The sequence below is a fragment of the Fistularia commersonii genome, chromosome 25 (genome assembly GCF_037954325.1).
Source record: "Fistularia commersonii isolate RoL2024-O1a breed Wild chromosome 25, RoL_Fcom_v1.0, whole genome shotgun sequence".
In the NCBI taxonomy this organism is placed as follows: Eukaryota; Metazoa; Chordata; class Actinopteri; order Syngnathiformes; family Fistulariidae; genus Fistularia; species Fistularia commersonii.
Genome location: NC_141308.1, coordinates 1,617,143 through 1,641,942, shown reverse-complemented (window position 1 = coordinate 1,641,942; position 24,800 = coordinate 1,617,143). Strand labels below are relative to the sequence as shown.

At 39.9% G+C, this 24,800-nt stretch overlaps 1 protein-coding gene across 20 annotated transcripts in view; it reads left to right on the top strand.

Annotated features, from left to right (window-relative positions):
* The window catches only part of mbnl1 (muscleblind-like splicing regulator 1), a 52,266-nt gene continuing 27,466 nt past the window's right edge, over positions 1 to 24,800 (top strand). For 8 of the 20 annotated variants that reach the window (XM_086173113.1, XM_086173112.1, XM_086173107.1 and 5 more), the window contains exons 1-2: positions 12,624 to 12,858; positions 22,250 to 23,170. In XM_086173113.1, the coding sequence (XP_086029239.1) occupies positions 22,997 to 23,170 (174 nt within the window). In that variant the 5' untranslated portion in view covers positions 12,624 to 12,858; positions 22,250 to 22,996. Of the gene's footprint in view, positions 75 to 6,316; positions 6,471 to 6,922; positions 7,076 to 11,439; positions 11,538 to 11,743; positions 11,882 to 11,960; positions 12,029 to 12,131; positions 12,156 to 12,278; positions 12,362 to 12,623; positions 12,859 to 21,750; positions 21,954 to 22,249; positions 23,171 to 24,800 lie in introns of those variants that run through there. The other 12 variants (XM_086173114.1, XM_086173111.1, XM_086173110.1 and 9 more) reach the window with 10 other exon arrangements.

Here is a 24,800-nt window from a genome sequence, read left to right as displayed (position 1 = left end):
AGTGCGCTGAGGCACTGTGCAGGCGCATGACAAGCTGAAGCAAAACCCAAACATTGGACGACACGTACGGAGAGGTAATTGATTTTTTTTTTTTGTTTGTTTGTTTTTGTCTTGCATATTTTTCCTTCTTATAGAAAAAATGTGATGGCCATCGGTGGTTTCTTAAAAAATGTGTCAGGACAAATACGGCTTCCTTCCGAATTTCGCTGTCATCATTTTAGTCGAGTTGACAGTGACCTGGCGTCAACAGCATAAAAGAAGACAAATAATTAAATTTGCCTCTGCAGCCGACCTTGAAGCAGGGGATGCAGGCTATCAGAATCCCAATACGAAAGCGTGAGGGTTTCGCCTGAGGAGCTGAGAGGGGTCACACTGTTGTGCTTCTTCCACCAATTGAAAAACAAAAACATTTTGCCCTTCAAGTGTGAGTTTGAAGGGATCGTGAAGATAGTATGTCTGATAGCTTATTTTTTACTTATTTCTTATTTTCTGTCTATTATTTCGTGTGGGCTTACCACCTAGGCAGGTAATCTACTTGTGTAACTTATAACTGAAAGATGACCTATATCTTTACTGTCAAATTTATACTTTATGAATAAGGGAATACAGTTTTTGAAGAGAGGAGGAAGCAATTCTTTAAATGTCCCAATCTTTTATCATTAATAGTTCCTGAATGTGAATTTTTGCAAATGGTTTAAAGTTAATATAGTAAACTATTGAACACAGTATATCTTCTTTTTACAGTAGTTAATTCTCAATCAATCCTGGAGGAGAAATGCCTCTCAGTAATGCTGTGGCATTCTGAAATTCTGGACCAGAATTGGTATATTTAGCATTACAAAGAAAGCTAACTGAAAATGTATATTTTGCTCAACAAGAAAAAAAAAACACACACTTTCATTTATGCAAACAGCCTTCTAGATTCAGGATCTGTACTTTTCTTAAGATCGAGGTCTAATTTAAGAGAAATCGATTATATCCAGATCAAGTTAAATGTGACGTTGATACTATGATCTTTATCAGTCCCATATGATGGTATGAAATTTGAAAATGAAAAGTACTTACTCTGCAAAGCAGCGTGTATTACATGGCAGTAGTTGAGGGTGTCAGACACCTTGAAAGGTCATAAATTCAAAAAAAGATGAATATTGACCTCATCAAGTCAAAATGTTTTCATTCATGAGCCTCATATTTCAAATACAAGCAGATGACCATGACTCATAGTAAACATCACACCGAGGTCGAGTGTCCCCTTTTTTACAGAAGGACACACAGAAATTGAGGACATTCTGCTATTATCATATGACATGTGCCAAGGATGTCTCATGTTGCTATTCTTCTGCAAATTTATATTTGTCAGGAAGACTGTCACAAGAGAATGTGATTCAATACAACTTTGTATATGTACAGAGTTAAGGTAGGGAATCGCATCTTCATCATGTCAAGGTGACTAGTTTCTATCCTTGCAATCTATAATTTTATTGTTAAAGGGCAGATACAGTTTCAGATCTGTCATGACCTGTGTTACTTTGAAACATATTAGTAATACTGTACGAGCAGCCACTTTCCCAATATCAGTCTCTCATCACCTCATAAGGAACAAATCTTTCGATGTTGTCTTTCATGTGATGAGACATGTTTGTGATTGCAGTCATGTTTCCTTGCCCCACTGGAGTGACACCTTAAATCACCCCAGTGAAAAAATCTTGGGTCAGAATTCGATATTGCTCGTAAAATCTAAATATAAGGCCCGGGAGACTAAGCTGTTTCACAGAACGCTGTGGTCGCTGTCTGGCAAGAACACACACAGCGTAATAAAAAGGCCTGACAGTGGAGTCCATGCTGCCTACAAAAAAGCACCAGCCATTGACATTATTAGACTGATAATCTTGAAATTGTATCATCACAATATGAAACGAAGTGGTTTAAGGTGGTATTTCAATGAGCGTTTTCAACTGGTATTGTTCTTGCTGCTATTGTCACCAGCATGCCCGTGTTTCAAATAGAGACTTGTATGTTTTCCAGACACTCTGCACTGTGTTTAATAACATAGCTCATAGGCAGTCTCATCCCACAGCCCTCATTATGACTCAGTAATGATAGGCTGCATTTGTTTTTCCTTTCGTCTCTATCTACTCTCTCTATCTTTGTCTTATTCTTTGTAAAACTAGAGGCTTCTGTCTTTCACCCCCTGTTTGTGTTCCTCTTGCTTCAGCAGTGAGGGAGCGCCGCAACCGGAGAAAGTGTTTGTTGACTTTTCTGCGCAGACTGGTGCTTGGTAGGGGAGCAGACTGTTATTTATGGCTCAGGACCGTATGTGATTGGCTGAGCAGATATAATTATGTCTGGCACTCAGCTTGGCTAGTTTTAGAATTACAATACTTGCCATGTAAAGTTCACTTGTTGCTAGGTTACTAAGTGGAGGTCCCCGAACCTTTTGGAAGATCGCTTTGAGATTGTCTGATATTGTAAGGCTCTGAGTTCTAGTAAGTATCATCTTATGAGGAAAAACTCCTTAACCCTGTAATCAGTCATTTGTCATCATATAATGAGCTAAAAGCTACCCGTTGTTTCGTTCATTCTCATCTCTCGAAGGAACATGATTTTATCTCTTGTATCTCAACGTCTGGATGCTAAAAGGTTAATTAGACGATTGGTTGCAAAAAGTTGACTCTATCTTCAATTACCAGGAGAATACAGTATATTCCCTGTGTTCACTAATGCCATGAAGCAAAATCCTGTCTAGATAAAAAAAAAACCCTGCAAGGAGAATACCTTCTGGAGCAAGGAGAGGCCTACATGGTCAGCCATCACAGAAGAAAATAGGGATTATTATATATACATACATATGTCTAAAGACCATGAAAGTAAAAACATGGCAGTTGGCATCGCTGTAGGTGCATACCAACCACCTTCATAGCCACAGGTTGTGGGGGAGCGAGGAGAGGGGTTTATGAGGTCTTCATACAAGTGGTGAAACTCTGATGTGAAATGGTGTGTCACTTCAATGTTGCTGTGTTTAGCACTTGGAGTGGTGTATCATGGAGGCCGCGGTGAAATGTTACATGTGTTTCACTTAATGTCTAACGCTTTAACTGTTAAAGACAAAATATGATGTTAAGTTACAGATTCAACCGACCGAAAAAAAATGTAATATTCATATGAAGGCAGCTTAATCAATGGACAATCAATGAAAGACACTACAGAAATTAATAATGGTTATTCCCGCTTGTTTTCTTTATCTCTGTCTTATACAGGGTGGTCAGGCAGGACTTTAAATGAAGTAATGGGATTATGTCAGTATGAAATGGTCTTTTCTGGGATTATTGCACTCTTGCAGTAAAATTACGATGGATTGGAGTGTTCTCCATTGGAGGTGGGAGGTGAAGATAAAACTGCAGCAATCCACCATAGATAATCCTATTGTGCTTTCTATACCATGGCTAATATGACCACATGCAGACGTATTACTATTTGAAAACGCAGAGATAGAAAGGGAGTATAGAGGCTCAATGATTAATCCTCTTCCAAGCCTTTTATTCTAAATACATAGGATGCCTTTGCTTATATATAGTGATATGAATCCTAATTTTTGACTATTATTTCATTGCACTTTTCCTGCTGATTGGCTATTCGTATTGTGGTTTAAACATTTGAAGAAGATATATACAGTGGAATAGAAAACATTCAAATGTCATTATGCCACCTTGACTTTGCTTTGCAAAGTAATGCAGTAAGAGACCATCAGAATGTATGAAATATCTGCAAAGTGGAAACAAGACTGAGGACATTTTCTGTATATTTGGTGGCTCACTGAGCATGGCTGTAATTGTTATGAGTCATCTTATATTATTCAGATTCAAACTGCAAAGGTATACCGGTTCATACAATTTATAGTACAGCGTTAAATGGGAGATGTATTTCAAAGATAACTCCCTATATCCCATGAAAATCACCCAGATCCAGAAAGCAAAAAAACAAACTGACTGCTTACAGCATTGTGCTGGGGTGCATACAAGAATTAATAACGATTACATTACACATTGTCTGAGCACAGACTCTATGATTAGTCCTGTCTTCACACCTAATTGCCAGTGTGATTTTATGGTAAGCTGGTGACAGTGGGAAATGTATTAATGATTGTGTCAATTGCAATATCACCCAGCTTCTTCCAATGATTCTGCTGCTCTGATAATACAGGTGTAAAAGTTACACAAACTCAAACTATGTGTAACTGATGAAAATGAGTGCTTGTCATTACATTACATTACATTACATTACAGTCATTTGGCAGACATTTTTATCCAAAGCGACTTACAAGAAGTGCAAATCAGTCCCTGGAGATCCAAAGTACCAGTAGCCAGAAGTCAGAAGTAACCACTCAACCAAAATAGCCATCTCAAAACCAAATACATACATACATAGATTCATTTCATCCTCATTTTAATTTTTTTTATTTTTTTGGGGGGGGGGCTAAGAGCGATTAGTAGGGTGGTGCTTGGTGAAGAGGTATGTTTTCAGCTCATGGCGAAAGATGGGCAGCGACCCCGCTGTTCTGACCTTTATCAGGGAAATATTTGTCAAAATATTTACATAGATTCACTTATGCAGGTCTTGATAATAATTAAAATAGTGCGTCTATAGGATATATTGGAGTTGTCCTCTCACTCCAGGTTCTTCGTCTAGATAGGAATGCAGTAGTGCCACTTGCAGACTGCAGTGTCCAGGGAGCCCTAAAAAGGGAAGGAGTCTCACTCTGATTCTTGGCAGCTTGTGGAGGAGTGAAGGCTAAATTAGGTCTGGTTTCATTGACTTCCAGTCCCCTAGAGTCCCACCATGCCGGTAGCCCTGAGGAGGGGAGGCCGGCTGGTGCTCAGGTCCACTGATGTTTTCCTCAGAGCTACCCCAAGCACTGCTTGCAAAGTTGAAGTCTCGGAAGCAGTGACAATGTGCTTTGAAATGCAAATGCTTACGATAGATGGTTGTAATTTCTTGTGATATTTGCAATAGATTCTGAAGGCCAACGTTAAAATGAATTGTACAATGCACCTTTTGATGATTCAATTTTCAGTATCAGTAATCATTTTTAATATAAAAATCACCAAAAAAAATATAATTATTTGCAAAAATAAAGCACTGTTATGCTACTTTGTGTCAGTTTGACACAAAGTAGCGCAGTATATCCTTTTATCACAATCTATGGAATCATATTTTGGACAGCAATTATGCAACCTACAAAATGATGTAAATAATGTATGTTTGTGATATAACTTTAATATAGAAAGTTAACAGAAAACGTACAAATTAGGACATATATGTTATAATAATGATATATGCAAGATACTTTTTATCCACAAAAGGGTCACTGGATTGTGATAAATGAGGAATTTATTTGGATAACTTCAACGTCATCTTAAAAAAAAACAGCAAAATGTTACCTAAAAATTGTTAACATAACCAAATAATGTGCTTGTAATCACCTGAAGTTGTAATTAACCTATAAATTAATTAACATGATTTTTTTTGAAAAGCAGGATGGATTAAAAAGAAAAAATGTCAAAAAATAGTATTTAAGAATACCTAAATTACTTGGAAGGTGTATTTATTGGTCATATTTTATGTAAGTTAAGGACATTACATTTGGAGTTTCCATTACCTTGTGCAATTTATCACAACAGATAAAAAATATCCAACTCTTAAACTACCCGGATAAACATGCTTACAGTTTCAATTGTTTGGTTCCTGAAAATAACTAAAACACCAAAGCTGGGGTCTCAACAAGACAGTGCACATATTTCACATATTTTGAAGAGAGAATGATATAATTTGTTTTTTTTTTTTTTAGTTTTTGGCTATTTTTCTTGATGAGGGCTGACTAATTTTTAAATGTCTATTATTTGGCACATAGTTGTCAATTTAGTTGAAAATCAATCAAGTTCATTTTGCAGGACCAAAAATTTGACGATATTACCAACTAAAGGGGTCATTTACTTAATTTATTCATTTATATATTTTACTTTTTGTCTTGTTACACTTGAAGAAAAAAAAAACTGTTGAAATTTGTTTTTGATCACTGAAAATCTTCTTGGAAACATGTGACTTGTGCCTTGAAACCACCTCTGTGGGAATCCAAGGTCTTTAGGAACAAATGTTAAATTGACTGTAAAGGTACACTACAAAATGAAATAAACGTTAAAAATTACTCATTGCAATGTGGTTGCTCATTTCCTTTTTTTCCTCCCACTCTTTTCCAGCTTTCCCCCTTTGGCTGGGCTGTCCAGTGTGATTGACCGTGTGTCGTTCTCTGTGTTGGCAGGCGGAGACAGGTGCTGAGTGCTGCTGAGAGTTGCTGTGTGTGGGCTCCAGGGGGCTGGTTCAACATTCCACTAATAGTTTGATAGACACTGTCCATGGGGGAGAAATAGGAGGAGGCCAAATGCCTGCACTAACTTCGCTGAAGAACTGAGGAGGTAAGTTAAATTCTGCGGTGATGTACCTGCCATAGGACTATTGAGATAACATACCAGAAATTCTCCTTTTTCTAAGTATTTTGGCTGCACCCTTTAGAGGGCCTCAATTCCTGGTTTTCAAAGCTATTTCACGCCTTATCTGTTGAACTTAACCCTTCTGCAATGTCACAGTCTCTTCCTCTTTCTTTGAAACTCACAAGCATACCTGTTTTTGAATATAGCTGTTACACAAGCCACGTGCTATTGTGAAAATGGAGGGAAAGAGGATCTTAGTAAAAAGGTGGGACGCAGGGGGTGGAGAAAACAACAAGGTGACCATATTTGGCATTAGTAGATAATACAAGCAGAAGATGCAAATTGGATAAGGAGCTGTTGTCATGGAGACCTGATGTTGCGCAGTGATGGTTTGCTGTAAACCTGACCACACTTGTGGTATGGCCGTTGCTAAGCAGAAGGTGCTATTATGAGTGAGCAAGCAAGCAGAGTGAGAGAAGAGGAAGATACAAATGAAAATGTTGATCTCGCAATGCATTGCAACACAGTGACCTGTGTTTGAGTGGCTTTGTGTGTCCCAGTGGCACGTCAGCAGTAGACGGGACACGCAGGTAAGAGCACTGTCTGTAAAATCATGTAGAATTATTGCGCTCCGGTCCTGTCATGTGAATTCAGCGCTAGACGACTGTTTTGACGTCTTTTTTTCTGCGGCTTCATGTATCTTTAAATTTAGCCATTATCTGTAAGCAAATGTGAAATTTATTTTTTACTTAAAAGTTATTTGATACATTATATGAAGGTCTTATATCACATGGTCACACAGAATAGTCTCAATTTTCTCAATGTTTGTTTTGGAATTTTTTTTTAATTCTGCTTTTTGCATCTGTTTACATACTGGATAAAGTTTGACAAAAAGCGAGAGGCCGAAATGAAAGACCTTTTTGCTGAGGGTGTTTCCATGCATTTTCTCTTTATCTGCCAGATAAGCTTGAAACATGAATGTTGTAAACGTACGCACACAGAAAAATACAAACATCAAATGAGGCCAGATGAGAATGAAAAAGTGCCGTTTTCTCACTCTGTATTTCAACCCTGACAGCTTGAATTGCACTTGCTTTCCTTCACTGCGACAAAGTAGTAGGAAGTTTAGAGGCAGACACAAAGTATGTAGGAAAAACACGAGTAGATTTGCATGGGAAAGCGTTTGCCGCAGACACTTATAAGTTGATCATTTTGACAGGGCAATTATAGATTTATTACATACATTTTATATCTTAATGGAACAGAGCATGTCATTCTTTTACACTATAGTTTATGGCTGTTTGATTCTGAACATCACATTTAAAGCATGCGAAAAATCAAACGAAAACTAAATGGATTGAATGCAGTTCCCTTCTGTGACTTTGTCCTGTTGTAGTTTTAGTGATGGCCCGTAATGGAAGTTTAATGTGTATTTGTGGCCTTAGTGATAGATGAGCCGTCAGGGTTTGGCACACAAAGGCTGGGACATTTCCTCAGTAGAGTGAGAGTTCACATCAGCAAGCCAGTGGCATTTACAGAGAACTGGGAAATAGCAGAAGTCTGAGATGGACAGCTTACACTGGAAATTTGAGCTCATCAGGGAGCAGGGAATGAAAATAATAGTGACAACCATAATGGGTTAGAAATTATCAGGATCAAGACCCAAAATGGCTGGCTAAGAGTCATCTATAAAAAGTGAAACAACGGTGTTTCTTTTTCTGAACTGATAGAATTCCCTTCAGAGACACAGATATAACATTCTTACATTGTTCAGTCATTTCTGTGATAGTTACCTGTATACAGAGTAGAATTGGTGGAACTCCCCTTTAACTCCAACCCTTAAACACTACCTCTTCCTGTTTTCAGTTGGTTAACCATATTAGATGTGTGTGTGTGTGTGTGTATGTGTGTGTGTGTGCGTGTGTGTGTGTGTGTGTGTGCTTGCATGCGTATGTGTGTGTGTGCTTGTGTGCGTATGTGTGTGCGCGTTTATGTGCGTGCCTGTGTGTGTAACACACTGTTGATTCCTAGTATTCTTTGCTCATGCGCCTCACTATTAGACATGTGGCTAGCAGGTGACTGATGAATGACTGATTTCATGTCAGAGTAGAGGTATATTTTTGAATATATGGTATCCTAAAGAGAACTTGGAATATAACCCGCCTTGACAAATAAGAAGAAATACTGCCGTTAGTTGGCTCTACACCACAAACTTTGATTGGACAAGGTTGTGGGCTGTAACAAACACACAAGAGTTTTTTATTTGTTTTTTTCCGGTGATGGAGCGGAGATGGGGGATGGGATAAGATGTAGTGATGGAAAGACAAACTTGGAGACTGTATCCAGTGAGTGATGAATAGGAAATGTGGGCTTGCAGGGCAGAGGGAAAAAGAAAGACGCACAGACAGAGAGGAAGAGAAACACTGGCATGTACTTAGCCTCAGTAGGAGAGGGGAAATTCCACGTCAGTGAGTTTTTCAGAGATCCGAGCACTTTGGAGGCATTATTATATGACACCCATTGAGCCAGGTCAACGTCACTCTATGTTTATACTTCTTTATTCTGGGTCAAGGACGTCATCAAGGTGACAAACTGCAAGTTTTTTTTTTTTTTTGTTTTTTTGCAAGCACACAGTTAATTGGCAAATTCTGCGAAATAAAAAAATATTTTCATAGGCAATTTACCAGGGAGGTTTCCGTGTAGGATTCTGTCAGGGCTCCGCTCATTTTTGGTAGTTGCAGATGATTGACTTTAAGCATAGTATTGGAAACACTTGTCTGTTTTTGAAGGGCGTTTTTATTTACATATATATGCATTCCTAAACTATCGAGTTTGCTTTTCATTGAGGCACTTATTCTCCATATTTTTATGCAACAGTAAAATGTAGCAAATGGTATGTTTTCTTTATGTACATGACCAATACGAATCCTTGCTGTTTTTCCATCATTTCTGATTTAGACGTTCCAGTCAAGGTTTGATCTGATCTAATGGTCTCATCTTAAATACTTGCCTAAACTACATGACACAGAGCTTTAGGCGAAAAAAAAACCAACCAATTTGGATCTAAACCAGTCAGTCAACTGACTGCCTTGAAAATGTTAGGATTGTAGAAGTTTTCTGAAATTCAGTTTTTGTATTTTACCTTACTTTGGTCAAAGTAAAACAAATCTAAAGGTTGTATCAAATTTCTTATTGAATCACCTACATTTATTTGAGTTTACTGCAACTACATCAATATTCACTGCTTCATGAAACATTAAACAGTTGTAGACTGCAGTCTGAGTATATCAGTCAGTTACGTGTATCACCTGGGTTAACAAAGTACATCTAATTGTTTGAAATAACTTAATTAATTAAGTTAATTGTGGCTAATTACATCACTCACCAATTCAACAAAATGCTCATTAGAGGAAACACTATCATCATATATATAAACATCTGATTTTTCTCTTTTTCATGTTAGAGGCTCATCTCAATGAATCATCAGCGAAGTAAAGGGTTATCACTGCAGCTCGGGCTTTAGTACAGATAGTCACAGGGGGTTTATGGGCCTGCTGTGTAAATCACAGTTGACTTATCACCAGCTTTGTATTAAATAGAGCTGTGCGGCAGCAGCAAAGGTTCCAGATTGTGGGGAACAGGGTGCAACAGAAACACAACTGCTGCGAGGAAATTTTGCACATTAGAAGCATTAGGAGTATAGTCCTCTGTGGTATTTTACATTTATGTGTAAATGAACAAAAGACCTACGGGATTGTAAAGTCTACCAATAAATTGTTAGATTTTTTCCCCCCAGAATTTACATTGGTGTTTGGGGATAGGTTGTAAAGTGAGTCAGTTGCTATGTAAAACATAAATAGACGCAAAAAAAAAATCTGGAAACGTAATTTCCAGTATTCCAAAAGAAGCAAATTATCTTGAATCGCAATCAAATGAAATGAGTCATAGACTATAGGCAGGATAAATAACAAAACCTGATGTCAGCACACCGTGTGTAATCTATACACATTCCTGCAAAAGCCATGGCCAGTATCTCCATGACGACCAGATTTTGAAGCTTCAAGTTCAAATCGAGTTCTTGGAGGCTCCCTTTGCCTCCCTGGCCCTGGCATTCCCCTGCATGGTTTGTGGCATTATAAGCCTTGAGTCAACAACAAAATAGAAGGGTTGGTCGCAGCAGTTGCCTCGGTGCGCTCTGCCTTTTTATAATTTGTTGCTGACCTGCACCTAAAATGCACTGGTGTGCATCTTTTTAAAATCACCCTTCCCATGCATGGAGAAGCTCTATGTTTTTCGGGAATGTATGACTTAGTGGGGTGAGTCAGTTTGATTTAATGCAGACAACTATGTCCTGTTTTTATTTGCGTGTGTGTGAGGCTGAGTTGAGGTGTAACGGAGTTGCACGCCGCAGCAAAATTCAGTGTGTAAGAGTGAGAGTGGAGGGATCTGCACAGAAGCAATGCTGCTGTAAACCCTCGGTCATTTTTTCCATGATTCTTTTCTCCACACCATTTAATCTTTTTCAGTCTTCCCAGCTGCTGTTTTTCCTCCTTATTCTGTCTCACCTCTTTTCACCTCGTGTCTGTCTCATCCTTTCCTCTGGACTGAATCGAACATCACCTTTTTTTTCAGTTTCTCTTCTTGCTCTGCGGAGTTGTTCTCGATCCCCTTCTTGAGCGTGTCACAGCTTTCTGTCGGCTACTTTTTTCCGCGCTTTGCTTTTAACCTTACTCTTTCTCCTTCTTTTTTTGTACTTCCTCAACCTGTCTGGATGGGCAAGGGCGGCATTGCTGTATCTGAGCCAGCACTTCCGGGTGTCGTTTTTAAGTGGGCGTGGTCAACGTTCAGCGAAGAAGAGCAGGAGGGAGGGAGAAGGACTGCAGGATCTGTATGCCCGGTGCAGTCAGACCTCCCTCCTCCTTCTGTTATTACTCCTCCTCCACAGCTGTTGCTACCACCGCCCAGCAAGCGCAACTTTCCTTTGGCAGACGAAGTCAGTAGAGACCCGGCGCAGCTCGCCTCGGCACAGCTCAACCACTTCAAGAGACAGGGGTGGGGAGACACTAGCATACACAGCCAATACTGCATTGTGCACTAGCACAGACAGTCTCGCAGACAAATCCTCCTCTCTCCCTCCCTTTCCCTGTCTCCTTAAGGTCCTCGACTCTGCACAGCTCCTCTACTCATTTGCTGCTGATTCACTCGCTTTGCCTCTCTTCCGCCGGTCGCTCTGCCTCGCTGTGCCCGCCCGCCTGAGAATGGTCCAGCCGGTGCCTGGGGGTCTGCTGTCGCAGCCTGTCTGAACACACGCATAAACACACCGAGTCAATCGACACGCCGAAGCACACACACACACACACACACACACACACACAAACTGGAGAGCAATGTGAGAGGTAAGAGCTCGGTTCATACCCCCTCCTCCCTGTCTTCTCATTTGTTTATCTCGATCTTTCCTCCTGTGTGCGGTGCAGTCTTTACTTTCCAAAGTGAGCGCTGGTGTGTTGGAGCAGACGTTCAGATGACGGGGAGTGTCTTCTTCGGTTTGTGTTCGGCATCTGGGCCACATATCTATTTATCATGGCATGTTGATCGATATTGACGAGAGCGCGCACGTACGCACACACCTTTCGGAGAGAGCCAACAGTCATACAATAGCTACTTCCTTAGGTAATAACACAAGATAGCAAGATAATTCTGTGTGTGTGTGTGTGTGTGTGTGTGTGTGTGTGTGTGTGTGTGTGTGTGTGTGTGTGTGTGTGTGTGTGTGTCGAGGGTCGTTGATCCAGGAAGCAGCAGAGGAGAAAAATCAATACATAGCTCGCTTAGTATTCATCCCCTCCTTTTGACTCGCTGGACATTTTTGTAGTTCTCTTGTAAGTGAATTTTATTCTCTTTACCTCTTACCCTCGCTTGCAACGTCAGCGTAAGGAAGAAGCCTGCTTTCAGTGTGTGCGTGTGCGCGTGCGCGGTGGGTATGTACAGTAGGTATATGAATTTCTACGTGTGTGTGCTGTGTAAGGCAAACTCCCGCCCCGATGCATGTAAATTATGTGTGACATGTGAAGCTGCTGCTACCTTATATGGTGTGCACAGTATTTCAGTACAGTAGAATCTTGCCAAGCATTCCGGGTCGCGGGAGGAGAGTGTGTGTATGTGTGTGTGTGTGTGTGTGTGTGTGAGAGAGGGTGACTGTCTGTGGGACTGTGTATTTTAGTTTCTGTGAGTGACTGAGTGTTTGGTAGTGTTTGACAGAGGGGGAGTTGCAGGGAGAGGAGCAAAGTTAAGGGGAAAAAAGAGGGCCAAGAACGAGTGAAATAAGGGTAGTGAGGCCAAGCAAATGGAGGGATTCTACTTGTAAACTGGAGTGAAAGTAAGTAAGTTTTCTTCTTTAAGCTTGAGATTGCACAGTTTTACAGACAGATTCTGTGAATATCTGTTTCAGTACTTTCTTCCTCTTTTTTTCCCTTCTTTTTTTGAACAAGGCATTAATTACAAAAGCGGTGTCGCATTGAGAAAAGGAGCTTTCCATGCTTCTGTACTCCGTTTTTATCCACTCCGTCATCTCTCTGTGTTTCCTTCTGGCGGCGTGTCTATGGTTGGGCCGTGATGAGGAATGCTGCTGTTGTGACTTTGAGACACCCAGAGTGTCTCAGACAGTAGCACACAAACACAGACATATACGATCACAAGCAGCTAGTTGTATGCGGGCATGTGTAGCACAGACAGATGTATTTTGATTGCTCTTTTGAGATTTTGTAATATCCCCATCTGCTCCAGAAAAAACATTAGACTTTTTTTCTCCCAAGCAGATGCCCGGAGTAATATTTAGATGTTAATATTGTGGCAGTCATTACAGCGATAACATTGTTCTTGATGCGCGCGATTGTATATGTGTGTGAATTCAAGTGCAAACCGTTCACTGTTTAGGCCGTATAGCGATCTGGTATCCGTCTCACAGACAGGATTATATGCATGATTGCATCTTTGCTGACAGGTTAAGCCTTTATTACACGAGGGCTTCTCTGTTTGTACCTACTGTTTTTTGATTCCGTGCTGTGCTGAAAGGAGTGGACTTGTGTCACAACAACCAACGTTTCTTTTAATATAGTCTAATAGGGCATATTACTGCCTTAGAATTGCCTAATCTAACAGGAGAGTAGCTTAATCTTAACAGCTGTGTGTTTTAATTCTTGCCAAGTAATTCACTGTCAGAAATTTTTGTGTAGAGAGAGCGCTAAGTCAGTGTCCACCTGTAGCTGAATGTGAATTAAAAAGCAGGGTCAGTAGCATGTGGAGGCTCCTGCATGTGGCTTCAGTAAAAATGTTTACTCGCTCTTTGTGGTTATGTCCAGAATCGCTCATGTCCACACCAGCCTGTTGTTGTTTTTGACCCTCCTGTTGTATCAGTTCTTTCTCACATCCCTTACATCCTTATTGAAGGGAATGCAGCCAGCTATGACATTTAATGACACTCTGTCTCTCTTTCGGCACCCGACTACATTGAACCTTGCAGGGTAGCTGGATTCACAAGAGTATAAGACATTGTGAGAATTGCTCTTGGTGAAATTCAAGCTATTTGTTGATGTCCACAACAATTGTGCCTTAGCCTATTGCTATCAGTATTTCCTGGTATGGCATTATAGATATCAGAAGTGCAGACAGTTTCCTCACAATGAAGAAGAGCATAGAGCCTCACTGTGAAGAAGAGCAAAGAACACCACTGAAGGGTTTTCTCGATGGAAAACATGTTTTTCTGATTTTCCCCAAATGGCCTCTGCAGAGATCATTGTTTTTAAGCATTTTAAAAAAAGGTTTGTTTAGAAATCAAATGTTCTGCTATATTGCAGGGCCCCAAGGAAAAGAAAACCGATATAGGCATACGGATCAAATAGCAACCCTGCAGTAGTGTTATGTTTCTGTGTTAAAAACATTGATCGAATGAAAGTAACATGGACAAATTTGTGCAAAAATAAATGGGTTCAAGACAGATTTTGATATAACCTCCTGAATAGTGGTTAAATAATGTTACATTTAGGTTAGTACAGATGTGATTGGGCTATATATGCTTTGCACAGAAAAAAATCGCTTGAGCAGTACGTAAACAATGTAATAAATACAAATGACCACTATTTACCTTGGCAAACAGTGTTTACTTCAGAGTGTGTTGCACTCTAAAAACAGAATTGATTTCAACAAATGGTCTGAAGTCAACAAAAGCAGCTCCAACAACAATTTGAAAACTAACAGTTAGGGAGAGATTTTTTTTCAGTTTCGTGTCCGTTTTCACCGAGGAACATTAATGAAAGATGTGCAGATACTTGAAATAAGACTGCGGCTTTACTCACAGAAACACACACTAATGAAGCGAAATGTAAATGGAAAAACTAATATCAACTGTAAGAAATGTAAATACAATCTCAATGCAGAAAGAAGCAGAATCATTTTGTGGCATAATTCAGACTGCACAAATGCGGCTGATGTTCAAGAAAAGTTACTCTAAGGACAGCTGTGAGATACAAAAATATAAATAAAAGATCTAAATAAGTTGAAAAATCAATAATAATATAAAAAGGGCAGAATGTGTGTTCAATGTGATTATGCCAAAAGTAATAAAAACATGTCATTTTGAGTTAAACAAAACAACACAAAACATTAGAAAACAATTGAATAATACACTTATAAACTGCATTCATTTGGGAAGAGCCATTTTATAACCACAAGAGCCTAAAGATCAATTCGTGACAACTGCTGTCATATATTCAGGATGGTAAAGGAGATCAAATTTACCACGTGACTCATAGTCCACTAAATCCATATGTAGAGGTAAAAAGATACCACAATGATTAGGACTCAAAATAGGCCATAACTGAAATATTTTTCAAGTATACATTTTATTTGATTAGAAGATTTATGGATGTAGTGAGAGAATATGAAGTTAGTTGGTGGGAGAGAGGAGGATACAGAGAATAGGGTTTGATGGAGAAGGTTGATTTGCTGTGGCGACCCCTGAAGGGAAAAGCCAAAAGGAGACATTTTATTTGATTGATTTTCAATACAGGCCAAGTGGTGAGCAGTTCTTAGGCAAAACCATAGCATCTATAAAATTAGACATTTTTCAAAAAAGTGCCCGATTTCGTTCATTGACTCAAATGAAAAGCAAACCATCATACATACTCTGAGTTGCCAACAGTTGCCGAAAAGTTATTTGAAAATGTGTTGAAGTCATACCTTAAATTTACCAAAATGACAGATGCATTTTGTGATTCTGATCAAGTCCAGATTCCTTTTTGAATATAGTGGAAAGCCAAAAGCATGTAAGGACAAGAACTTGCCTGAACTGGAGTGCAGCCGAGTGTGAGAAACAAACAAGGAAAATGGAGATAGAAGACTGATTGATGCATGAAGATGCTTATTACCTGATATTTAAGATATAGCTACTGATTTCTGCCAGCATCATGTGAGCTTAAATGTGAAACTTGAAAACACACAAACTAGTGTTTGAAAACAGCTCAGTTTTTGCTTAGTTTCTTTTGCTGATTCATATGTGCTGTTTTTTTTCTTACACAAAAGACCGCAGCAGCAAAACGCACAGAGCCAGAAATCATACAATTCATAGTCCAATATAATTTGCTGTCTTAACAAAGTTTGACCATATGTAAGTGTGTCCTTTCCATTCTCCATCTTTTAATTAGGAAGAAATTAATTTGATATTGTTGTCGTTTTGTTTTGTTGTCATGAAAAATGTGAATGTAATTGTATTGTTAGGGTAATACTATTGAATTACGTTAACCCATATTGTTTATGGTATCTACATATGCGTCGAATCCCTGGGTGAATTGCATCCCCAAACAATACTGTTGTTGGCAACAAGATGAGAAAATCCCCCTGGTTATCCCAATAGATTGTCATGACTAGTAAGATTGTTTTTCTCTGAGTCAAACTGATCAGCAATCATGCACAAGAAGTTTGTGTTTACCATTTAACTGCATTCATACTTAAAATCTTTTCATGACACAGTACAAGGTTTGTTAGTATTTATTTGTTTGTTTTATCTTTGGTGAATTTATATTTAGCCTGAATCAAGTAGCAAGGGTTGGTAAAGCAACATTGTTTTTTTTTAATCAGTAAGTTTTCGTGTAAATGTATATTCCGTGCTGTGTCTTCATACTTGTCTCGTACAAATATATCTGTCAATTGTGAGGCCTGACGATACCTTACCACACTTACACAGACAATTTAAATGTGAGTCAATGAGCCACTCATTAAACCATAAGGTCAGCCATTATTCTAACTGTCCGATCACATCACCACATCCTCAGTCACACACACGTACACATGTAGAAATGCAGAAATGCACTATTGCACAAAAGCAGATATTCACCTCTTGGCTTAAGAATACTCAGAATCAGCACACTTAGAGGTGTGTGTGTGTGTGTGTGTGTGTGTGTGTGTGTGTGTGTGTGTGTGTGTGTGTGTGTGTGTGTGTGTGTGTGTGTGTGTGTGTGTGTGTGTGTGTGTGTGTGTGTGTGTGTGTGTGTGTGTGTGTGTGTGTGTGCGCGCGCGCACGCGCTTATTTGCACTGACTGAGACTGTTTTCACATGTGCTTGTGTGCGTTCTGTTGGTGTATGCTGAACAAGAGATGCAATTGTCTCTAGGGGTTCGAGGAATCAATGGGCATTGTTTGTTGTGCAGTCTTGGCCTAAAACTCACTTTCAATACCACATTATTTAATCCCATGACAAACTAACCAGTTTGGTGTCCAGACTAAGAAATGATGACTTCATGAACATGACATCGATAAGGAAGCGGAGGAAAATATATAATCACAATGCTGGGAAACAGAATAACAGATGCAGTCGCAGGTTTTTGGACAGTCCATGTGACTGGCATATCAATGATACCTCTTACAGCAAAAGTGATTTTGTAAAAATAAAAGAAAACATACATTTTACTTTAATTTTTGAAAACCTGATCTGATACTATTGCCAGTATTAGAAATACCAGAAATGCATTGGCAAGTATGCAAGTATGTGCATTTACCACGTTATTCCGAGTATCGGTGGTGAAATGAGAGTCGTTTTACTTTCAGTTATCTCAAATATCTGACCAATAGTATATTCAGGAAGTCTATTCCTCTTTGCTGTTCTAAGCCAGTAGCCTACACAGGAAGTTGTTATATGCTGCCACTGGCAACTATCCTTATTTTGATGTTTGAGAAACGTCTATATTAGTTGTAATTTTTTTTTTCTGAAATGAAGCAATATATAACACCATCATTTCAAAGTAACAAATGACAATGTTTAAATCCGGTCATTTATTTTTTGAGGGCTTGCTGACAAAATTGATGATAAAACAATCTCTGCATATATTTGTCCAAGTTTCATAACTTTTGTATGTATTACTTATTTTTAGTTTTTCATTTAAGTAGTGTTTCGGTGATGTGTTTTTTGATGTATTAGACTCTGTAAAGAGAAGGAAAATATTTTAAAAGGTTGTAGTGTGTGGTTACCTAAGGCGCTATCTCGCATTTTTGCAGCGCTTACCATTGCATAGTCAACATGAAGGGCCCATGACTGAGAAAAATGCAGTTTACCATTGGGGCTTTGTGCAACGGGAGTGTGTTTTGTATACTGTGTCTGTATCAGTGCAAAAAGTTAAAGAGACAGCAAGTACATGGTCACGTGTATGGATATGTGCACTTGTGTGTATGTAAAGGTCAGTGAGGGCAATATTGACACGCTGTATTCCGAGCACTTGAAGCGGCAGCAGCAGTGAAGCCAGGAGGTGTTGCATTTCTTTCCGCAGCCTCTGCTTTGATGACCTGTCTCAGCACACTGTCACCCTGAATCCACCTCTGTCAATACACTGAAGTTTGCTCTCCAAAGTCAAGAGCAGGATTTTAGTTAGGTGTTGTGGCTCGAGGCACTAAATCGTTGGTTTGATTATCATAACGAGTGGTGCAACACCAGATATCTGTACTTTGCTTGATCTGTGCATTTACTGACACTACATCAGCCTTGGTTATTGTTTAGAATGGAGCCACTTGGGGTGTGATGTGACTAAAAACATCTCTGCACTCACCTTGTTTTGAGATAGTTGTGGAGGAGCATCAAGAAATATCCCCTTAAATAAATGAACAATAACAGACCATGTGTAAAATATGTAATGAACTCTAACCCGTTCTAAGCTCTTAGCTTCACATTAGCCCAGGCGACATAAACATGCTCTCAAATATGAAATTGTTTTAAATTATAAAGGGCTTTAATGACTTTCTGGCTGAAATACAAATAAAGATAACCTTGTAACATGGTTGGATTACTTCACCATATGTTTACAGTGTGTCTACAGCAGAGGTTAGTCACATTTGCAGTGGAAAAAAAAAACGTGGGAGTTATTTTTTTTCTTTGCCTTAACCTCAATTGTTCAAAGGAGGGTGATGAAATGCTAGGGGCAAGGGTAAACAACACTCACGTTTTTACTATGCAGATGGTTGAATTTGAATATTGCCACCACAACAAAGTTAGGAAGGCCTGATCAACTACATATCTAATTATAGATCTGTAATGAAAGGGAATTTAAACTGATCACAATTTTTTTTTCCCATTGTGCCTACATTAGGATAAAGTAGGATAAAGGTTTGTGTACCCTCGCATGAACTGAAAGGCTGTGCTGTGCAGCAATAACATTTCCTCCTTTGCTAAATTTGCTGGAAGGAAAGTATACACAAAAGTATGTACGGAAAATGTTCCCGGCATACAGTAAACAGGGATTCCAATCTGAAAGGCCCTTACCAAAATTTTCACCACACATACCTGTGCAGTTACTCTTAAGAGCCTCCATTACCTTTTGACCCGCAGTATCAAGTTACTATGCTAAGGTTGATTAATAATGGCTCTTTCTCAGCAACTCTTATCAGAAATGTGACCACACCCTCTCTCTGTTTGTCTCATTGTTGCTACAGCAGTTAGTCACAGTGACAACTCTGAGAGCAGCCTTGACGGGGAACTAGTGTGTTGCTTTGATTGCTCCAACATTAAGTTAGAAGAAACTTCGCTTCAAAGCAAAAATGTGTTTGTTTCTTTCTCGCTGTATTGCACATCGTAGTATCTCCCCATTGCAGTCTTATCAAGCAAATCACTGGCAGGTTTTAAGTGATATAATAGCTGTTGGACACATTTTTGGCAGAAACAAGAACAGATTTGTTTGTGACTCAAAGCTCAAGGAAAGTCAAAGATGGGCAGGTCTGCTTTTCATGTCAGAAACCGTTTGTGCTGTTGTAGCATATGCTTGTGTCACATGATCATGAGCTGATAGTTGACACACTTCCTCTTGTCCCAGCCATGAGATGGTTCTACCGCGCATTTTAAAGTGAGAGCGGAAGAGTGCGGCCTCTCATGTCCGCCTTTCTCCCCCTCTCCCCGTGACCTTGCACCAGCTTGCAAGACCTTGGATGCTAAAAGGGAGTGCTGCTGAGGGTGCTAGAAGAGAAAACTGGCCAGGTACTTCCATTAAGAGCACAAAGGCAGAGGAGGGTTTGGATGAAATCTGCGATGTTGGAAACAATAGGGAGACCTAAGGTAGGGGCAAAGCATCCACTGCTAAATAAAGGCAAGAATCGTTAGAGAAGAAGCTTGTGTTAAACATTCAGCTACTTGAAAATGAATGGGACTCACACCAACGACTAAAGTGGAATTAGATAAAGGGAGTGGCACACTGACAAGAAAGCCCATTGAAATTAAGAAATCAATAAGAGAAGGATGTCCATGTCCAGACATGATGGATCATTTTGAGCACTCGTTATCACTCCGGCACTGTCTTACGCTATAATAGGTCTTCTCTCGGGCTCTCTCGAAATGATATGTGCTCGCTTGGCTTTAACAGAAACCATAGAAACAGATTAGGCAGCCAGACAGAACACAAGGGGCTTCTGCTTGTCATGAATCAGGTCATCACGACCTCTCATGTGATTAAGGACAGCCACTGGAACCTTCTATTTGAAAAATCTTACAATTGATGCCTCTATTTTGCATCACTACTAATTTTCTAGCTGTGGCCCTAGTTCTGTCTCTCCGTTGACAAAATTTTGTTTGGTGGGTAAAGTGTGCTTCCATGAGCCCTGTATCATCGACATTCAGATATTTTAAATGGCATGGGGAATGCCAGGTTAAAATTAAGATGTGAGCGAGCCGAAAGAAAACTAGGACAAAATGATGAATGAGCAAGATCATGGGAACAGAAACATGTGATAAATAATATAAACGAAAATGGCTTGTACCAAGTCAGGCTAGTTTAACTTAGAATAAGCTGCTGTTAGTCAGATACGCTGTTTGTGTGTAAAGGCAGAATATGTTATGATGAAATACCACGTTCTAATTAAGATTCTCAGTTGAGATTTGAACATTTTGAATACTGTGTTAGCAAGGAATATATGTTTTTCTTGTGCTTTCTAAAGCAATTTTTGCCCAATTCTGCGATCCTGATTATATGATAGATAGATAGATAGATAGATAGATAGATAGATAGAATAACTACTGTCCCTGTTTGTGGAGGTCAGGTGAGTGCTGACGCAATGGTAGATGTTGCATTTTGCATTATGAAGACGCTCCATGAGGTCATTCATAGCACCACGTTGCTATCACAGTTATTCGAGGTCACACTGAGCCCCTTCACTCTTCCTTCCTCTCTAAACTCATACATATTTCCATGCTGCTGTGTCACCGTGACCTGGGGATCGCTTGTGCAGGGCTCTGACATAGCATGATGCAGTGCTGTAATGTTAGCTGTTGCTGAAAGTGTGTTTCTAGGAAAAATAATTTCTCTATCCTGGGCGTGGTGTGTTACAGTTTGTTTGATAAGAGCAGAATAGGCCCCAGGGTGCCTGATCATGCAAATTCCCCCAACAGAACCATATACAATGGATTTACCAAAAATAGAATCCCATTGAAACATAAAGGAAGTCTGCACAAAAACAATAACACACCCAAACTCATGATTTCTCGTGAATAAGGGTGGCATTTGATTTATAAAACTGAAATGTCAAATAAGGTATGAACACAGTCCTTGGTAGTACCTATGACTGTCCTTTTATACAGAAGGCAGTGGAAAAACATTAAGTGCGCAGATTGATTAGTTTAGCCTGAGATGTCCCTCACTCTGTTTCCCTCATAGCAGGCAGGTCAGCCTTGTCTTTGCTCCTCCTCCTGTTCTCACCTGGCGCTCAGCCCAGAATGCTGCTGTAACACCACTGGATCTCATTGGTCCACGCTCTCGCACCGCTTCACTAGAAGGGAAATGACTAACCTCTTCTCCTTCTTGCCCTGCCTCAACTTCCACATTTCTTTCACTCCCTTCGCTTCTTTCACTTTTAACATTTACGTGGCCGGCTTTTCTGTACTCAACTGTAAGTGATATAGGATCTGAATCTCCTGCGTCAAAGTGGTGGAAATTCATCAATGGCTGCTTTTGTGAGTCTGTGTGTGTCTGTGTGTGTGAGTATGTTTCAGTTTGACTTGATGAATGTGTGTGTGCACACCATGTGTGTTTAGAGCACAGGGCGGAAGAAAGTTTTGTTTGCGTAGCTAACAAACCCTGCATTTCTGGCATTTTTACATATTCATTCCCACAGATACATTGTTTTACAGTGGCAATATTACCTTCTCCGTATCTCCAATGAACAAGTGTGAAAATAAACCTGAAGGTATTCTGTAGATTTGTATCATCAAACTAAATGTTTTTTCTTTCTCTCTCCCCTCACCCCCAGAGGAAGTGCCTTCGCCGATGTCTGCTGCAGCTTTGACCTGCTTTACCGCTGAAGCTCCATCCTCTCCCCCCTGCCTTGCTCGCTTGCTGCCATAGTAACACAAATACAACGACAGCGACCACACCCTCTTCACAGGTCGCGCTCCCACCACCTCGTCAATCCACCTCCATCATCTTCCGCTCCTCCAAGCGGGTTCCAGGCTCAGCTATTTCCACCGACGGCCAAGCTGCCAACTGCCTTCTGCCAGCTGATCAACCAAACCACAACAGCAAGATTCACCACAAGGCCCGCGCAGCATCTCTCACACCTTGCCTTTAACTGTCGCCTTCAACTCTCTAAGCCTCCACACAGTCCTCAGTGTCCTTAATCTTCCTGTAGCAGGATGAGACGAATCAGCAAGCAATAAACAGTGACAGAGAGAAGTAAAACTAAGAGTGGCCATAGAATTGTTAGGTTAAGTTGTCTCCTGGATTTCGTCAAGTCTCCAGTGGTAAACTGATCAGGAAAATGACTCAATAACGTTCACAGCCTAACGTCGCCCTGCAACATTTCACATTGGACAAGGAGCCTTCTCAATCAGTAGGAACTTTTTTAAATTATTTTTTCAGTTTCATACATAAGTGTTACTGGCAGCATTTCATCCAAAAATAAACAAAAAGAACTGAAAGACGTGGATTAAAACACTAGAGGTACTTCAGTTAAGCTCGAACCAATCTCAGCTGGAAATTCTTTTTCCAGCGTGTTGCCATGGCAATGAACATAGCACAGATCCGTGACACAAAGTGGCTGACACTGGAGGTATGTAGGGAGTTCCAGAGGGGCACATGTTCACGTTCAGACCAGGAGTGCAAGTTTGCTCATCCGGCCAAGAGCTGTCAAGTGGACAATGGACGGGTCATCGCTTGCTTCGACTCACTCAAGGTAAGAATGGGAATGTGTTTATGAGGTCAGAGTTCAAACAGGAGGCGTACAACAGATACGCCATTGATAAGAAACTCAACATGTGGAGACTGGCAGAGAGTTTGAGTGGATACTTAAAGTTCCTAACTTGAAATAGCAGTAGTTTACATCATGCCAGAGAGCACCATCTGGCTACAGCATGTGCTCCATTTGTCCCGCCTATTTCTGGTCAGGTGACTTGAACATGTGAGGGGTACAAAGAACATAGCACAGGTGGGGTACTGTTTAGATTCAGGAGGCATACTTTTACAGCGCTGCACTGCTGAATTTTCTAGGCCAAGCAAAAGTATTATGTCGGGTGTTGTTTCAACAGGAGCCACCTTGTCCGTCGCATTTCTGAGTAATTTGGCTGTAAACACAGTTGCCTGAATGTAATACATTAGTGCGGTCTTCTGTGAGTGATTAACACTAATGTGAGTCAGTTTTCGAATGGAAAAGCACAGTTGCATATGATGTGCTCATCTATAGATTCATAGGTTTTGTCTTTGCTGCACATCTCAGCAGCTAGAGAGAAGGGAGGTGATAGTGTCTGTCTAACCACTTCCTGTGCTGAGGCAAAAGGATATTTCGAAGTCTGTGTGTCTGTGTCTATAAAAGTGGAGTGTTAGGGGCAGATTAAGGACAGCATTCGCTGTTTTTTTTTCTCTTAACAATTTAACAGGATATCAACATCTCTATCACTCTTTCATAATGTTTTTGTCACAGTCCTGTTTTATGTGCCTATAATTGGTGGCTGACCTTCAGGTCTCTAGCGCTCAAACAGATTTGACAAAGTGTCAGTTTTATATGTATTCTTGAATTGCGCCCATGTAGCTACTGGTGACTCTTGGTCATTGGCAGAGTGAGAGCAAAGGAGGGCTAGGGTGAGGATAGTTTGTGTGAGTCAACTCAGAACGCTGTTTATAAGCAGATGTGGACAGAGGAACATTGTCAGGCCTGTGCATGTGTGTGTGAGTTTCAAATTATACAGTAAACTCAAGTCTTATAACCTCTTTCATTGTATTTTATTTAGCTTTATCCTCCAGTTAAGGGGGATAAGATTGATTAATGTACATCCTCAACGTGAAATTCAAAGATAGGAACGTTGTCATTTGATAAACAACAAAATTGCAGATTCAGTTTTGTCCATAATGCTTATTGTTGTTGCAAACCTGTGACTAACATATGACCGTGTAATGCATTACAACCTCATTATTGTTTTCTTCCCTGGCAAAGTCTGGAGCGATTATATGAAAGCAAAGAAATATATCTTCACAGAGCTCTATACCTTCCTACTGTCATATTATATCATATTCAGAGTTTTCTGAATGCTTTGTGAAACGTTTGGAAATTAGTATTCATCTTCACATACATTCAGTATCACATGGGGTAGAAATGTATTGATCCCTTGGGTGTGTGTGCGTGCATATATTTGTCCAAAGCCTTTTAAAAGCAACTGCCTGAATTTACTTTTTTGTACTAACCAAAAGAAGCTAAAAAACTAGAAGACAAAAAAAATTAAAGATCTTGATTTCTGTCATCGGCAAGGTAACTGGTCTGAAAAGATCCAAAGACGACAACAACAGCTTTGACTATCTTGATGTTCTGGACA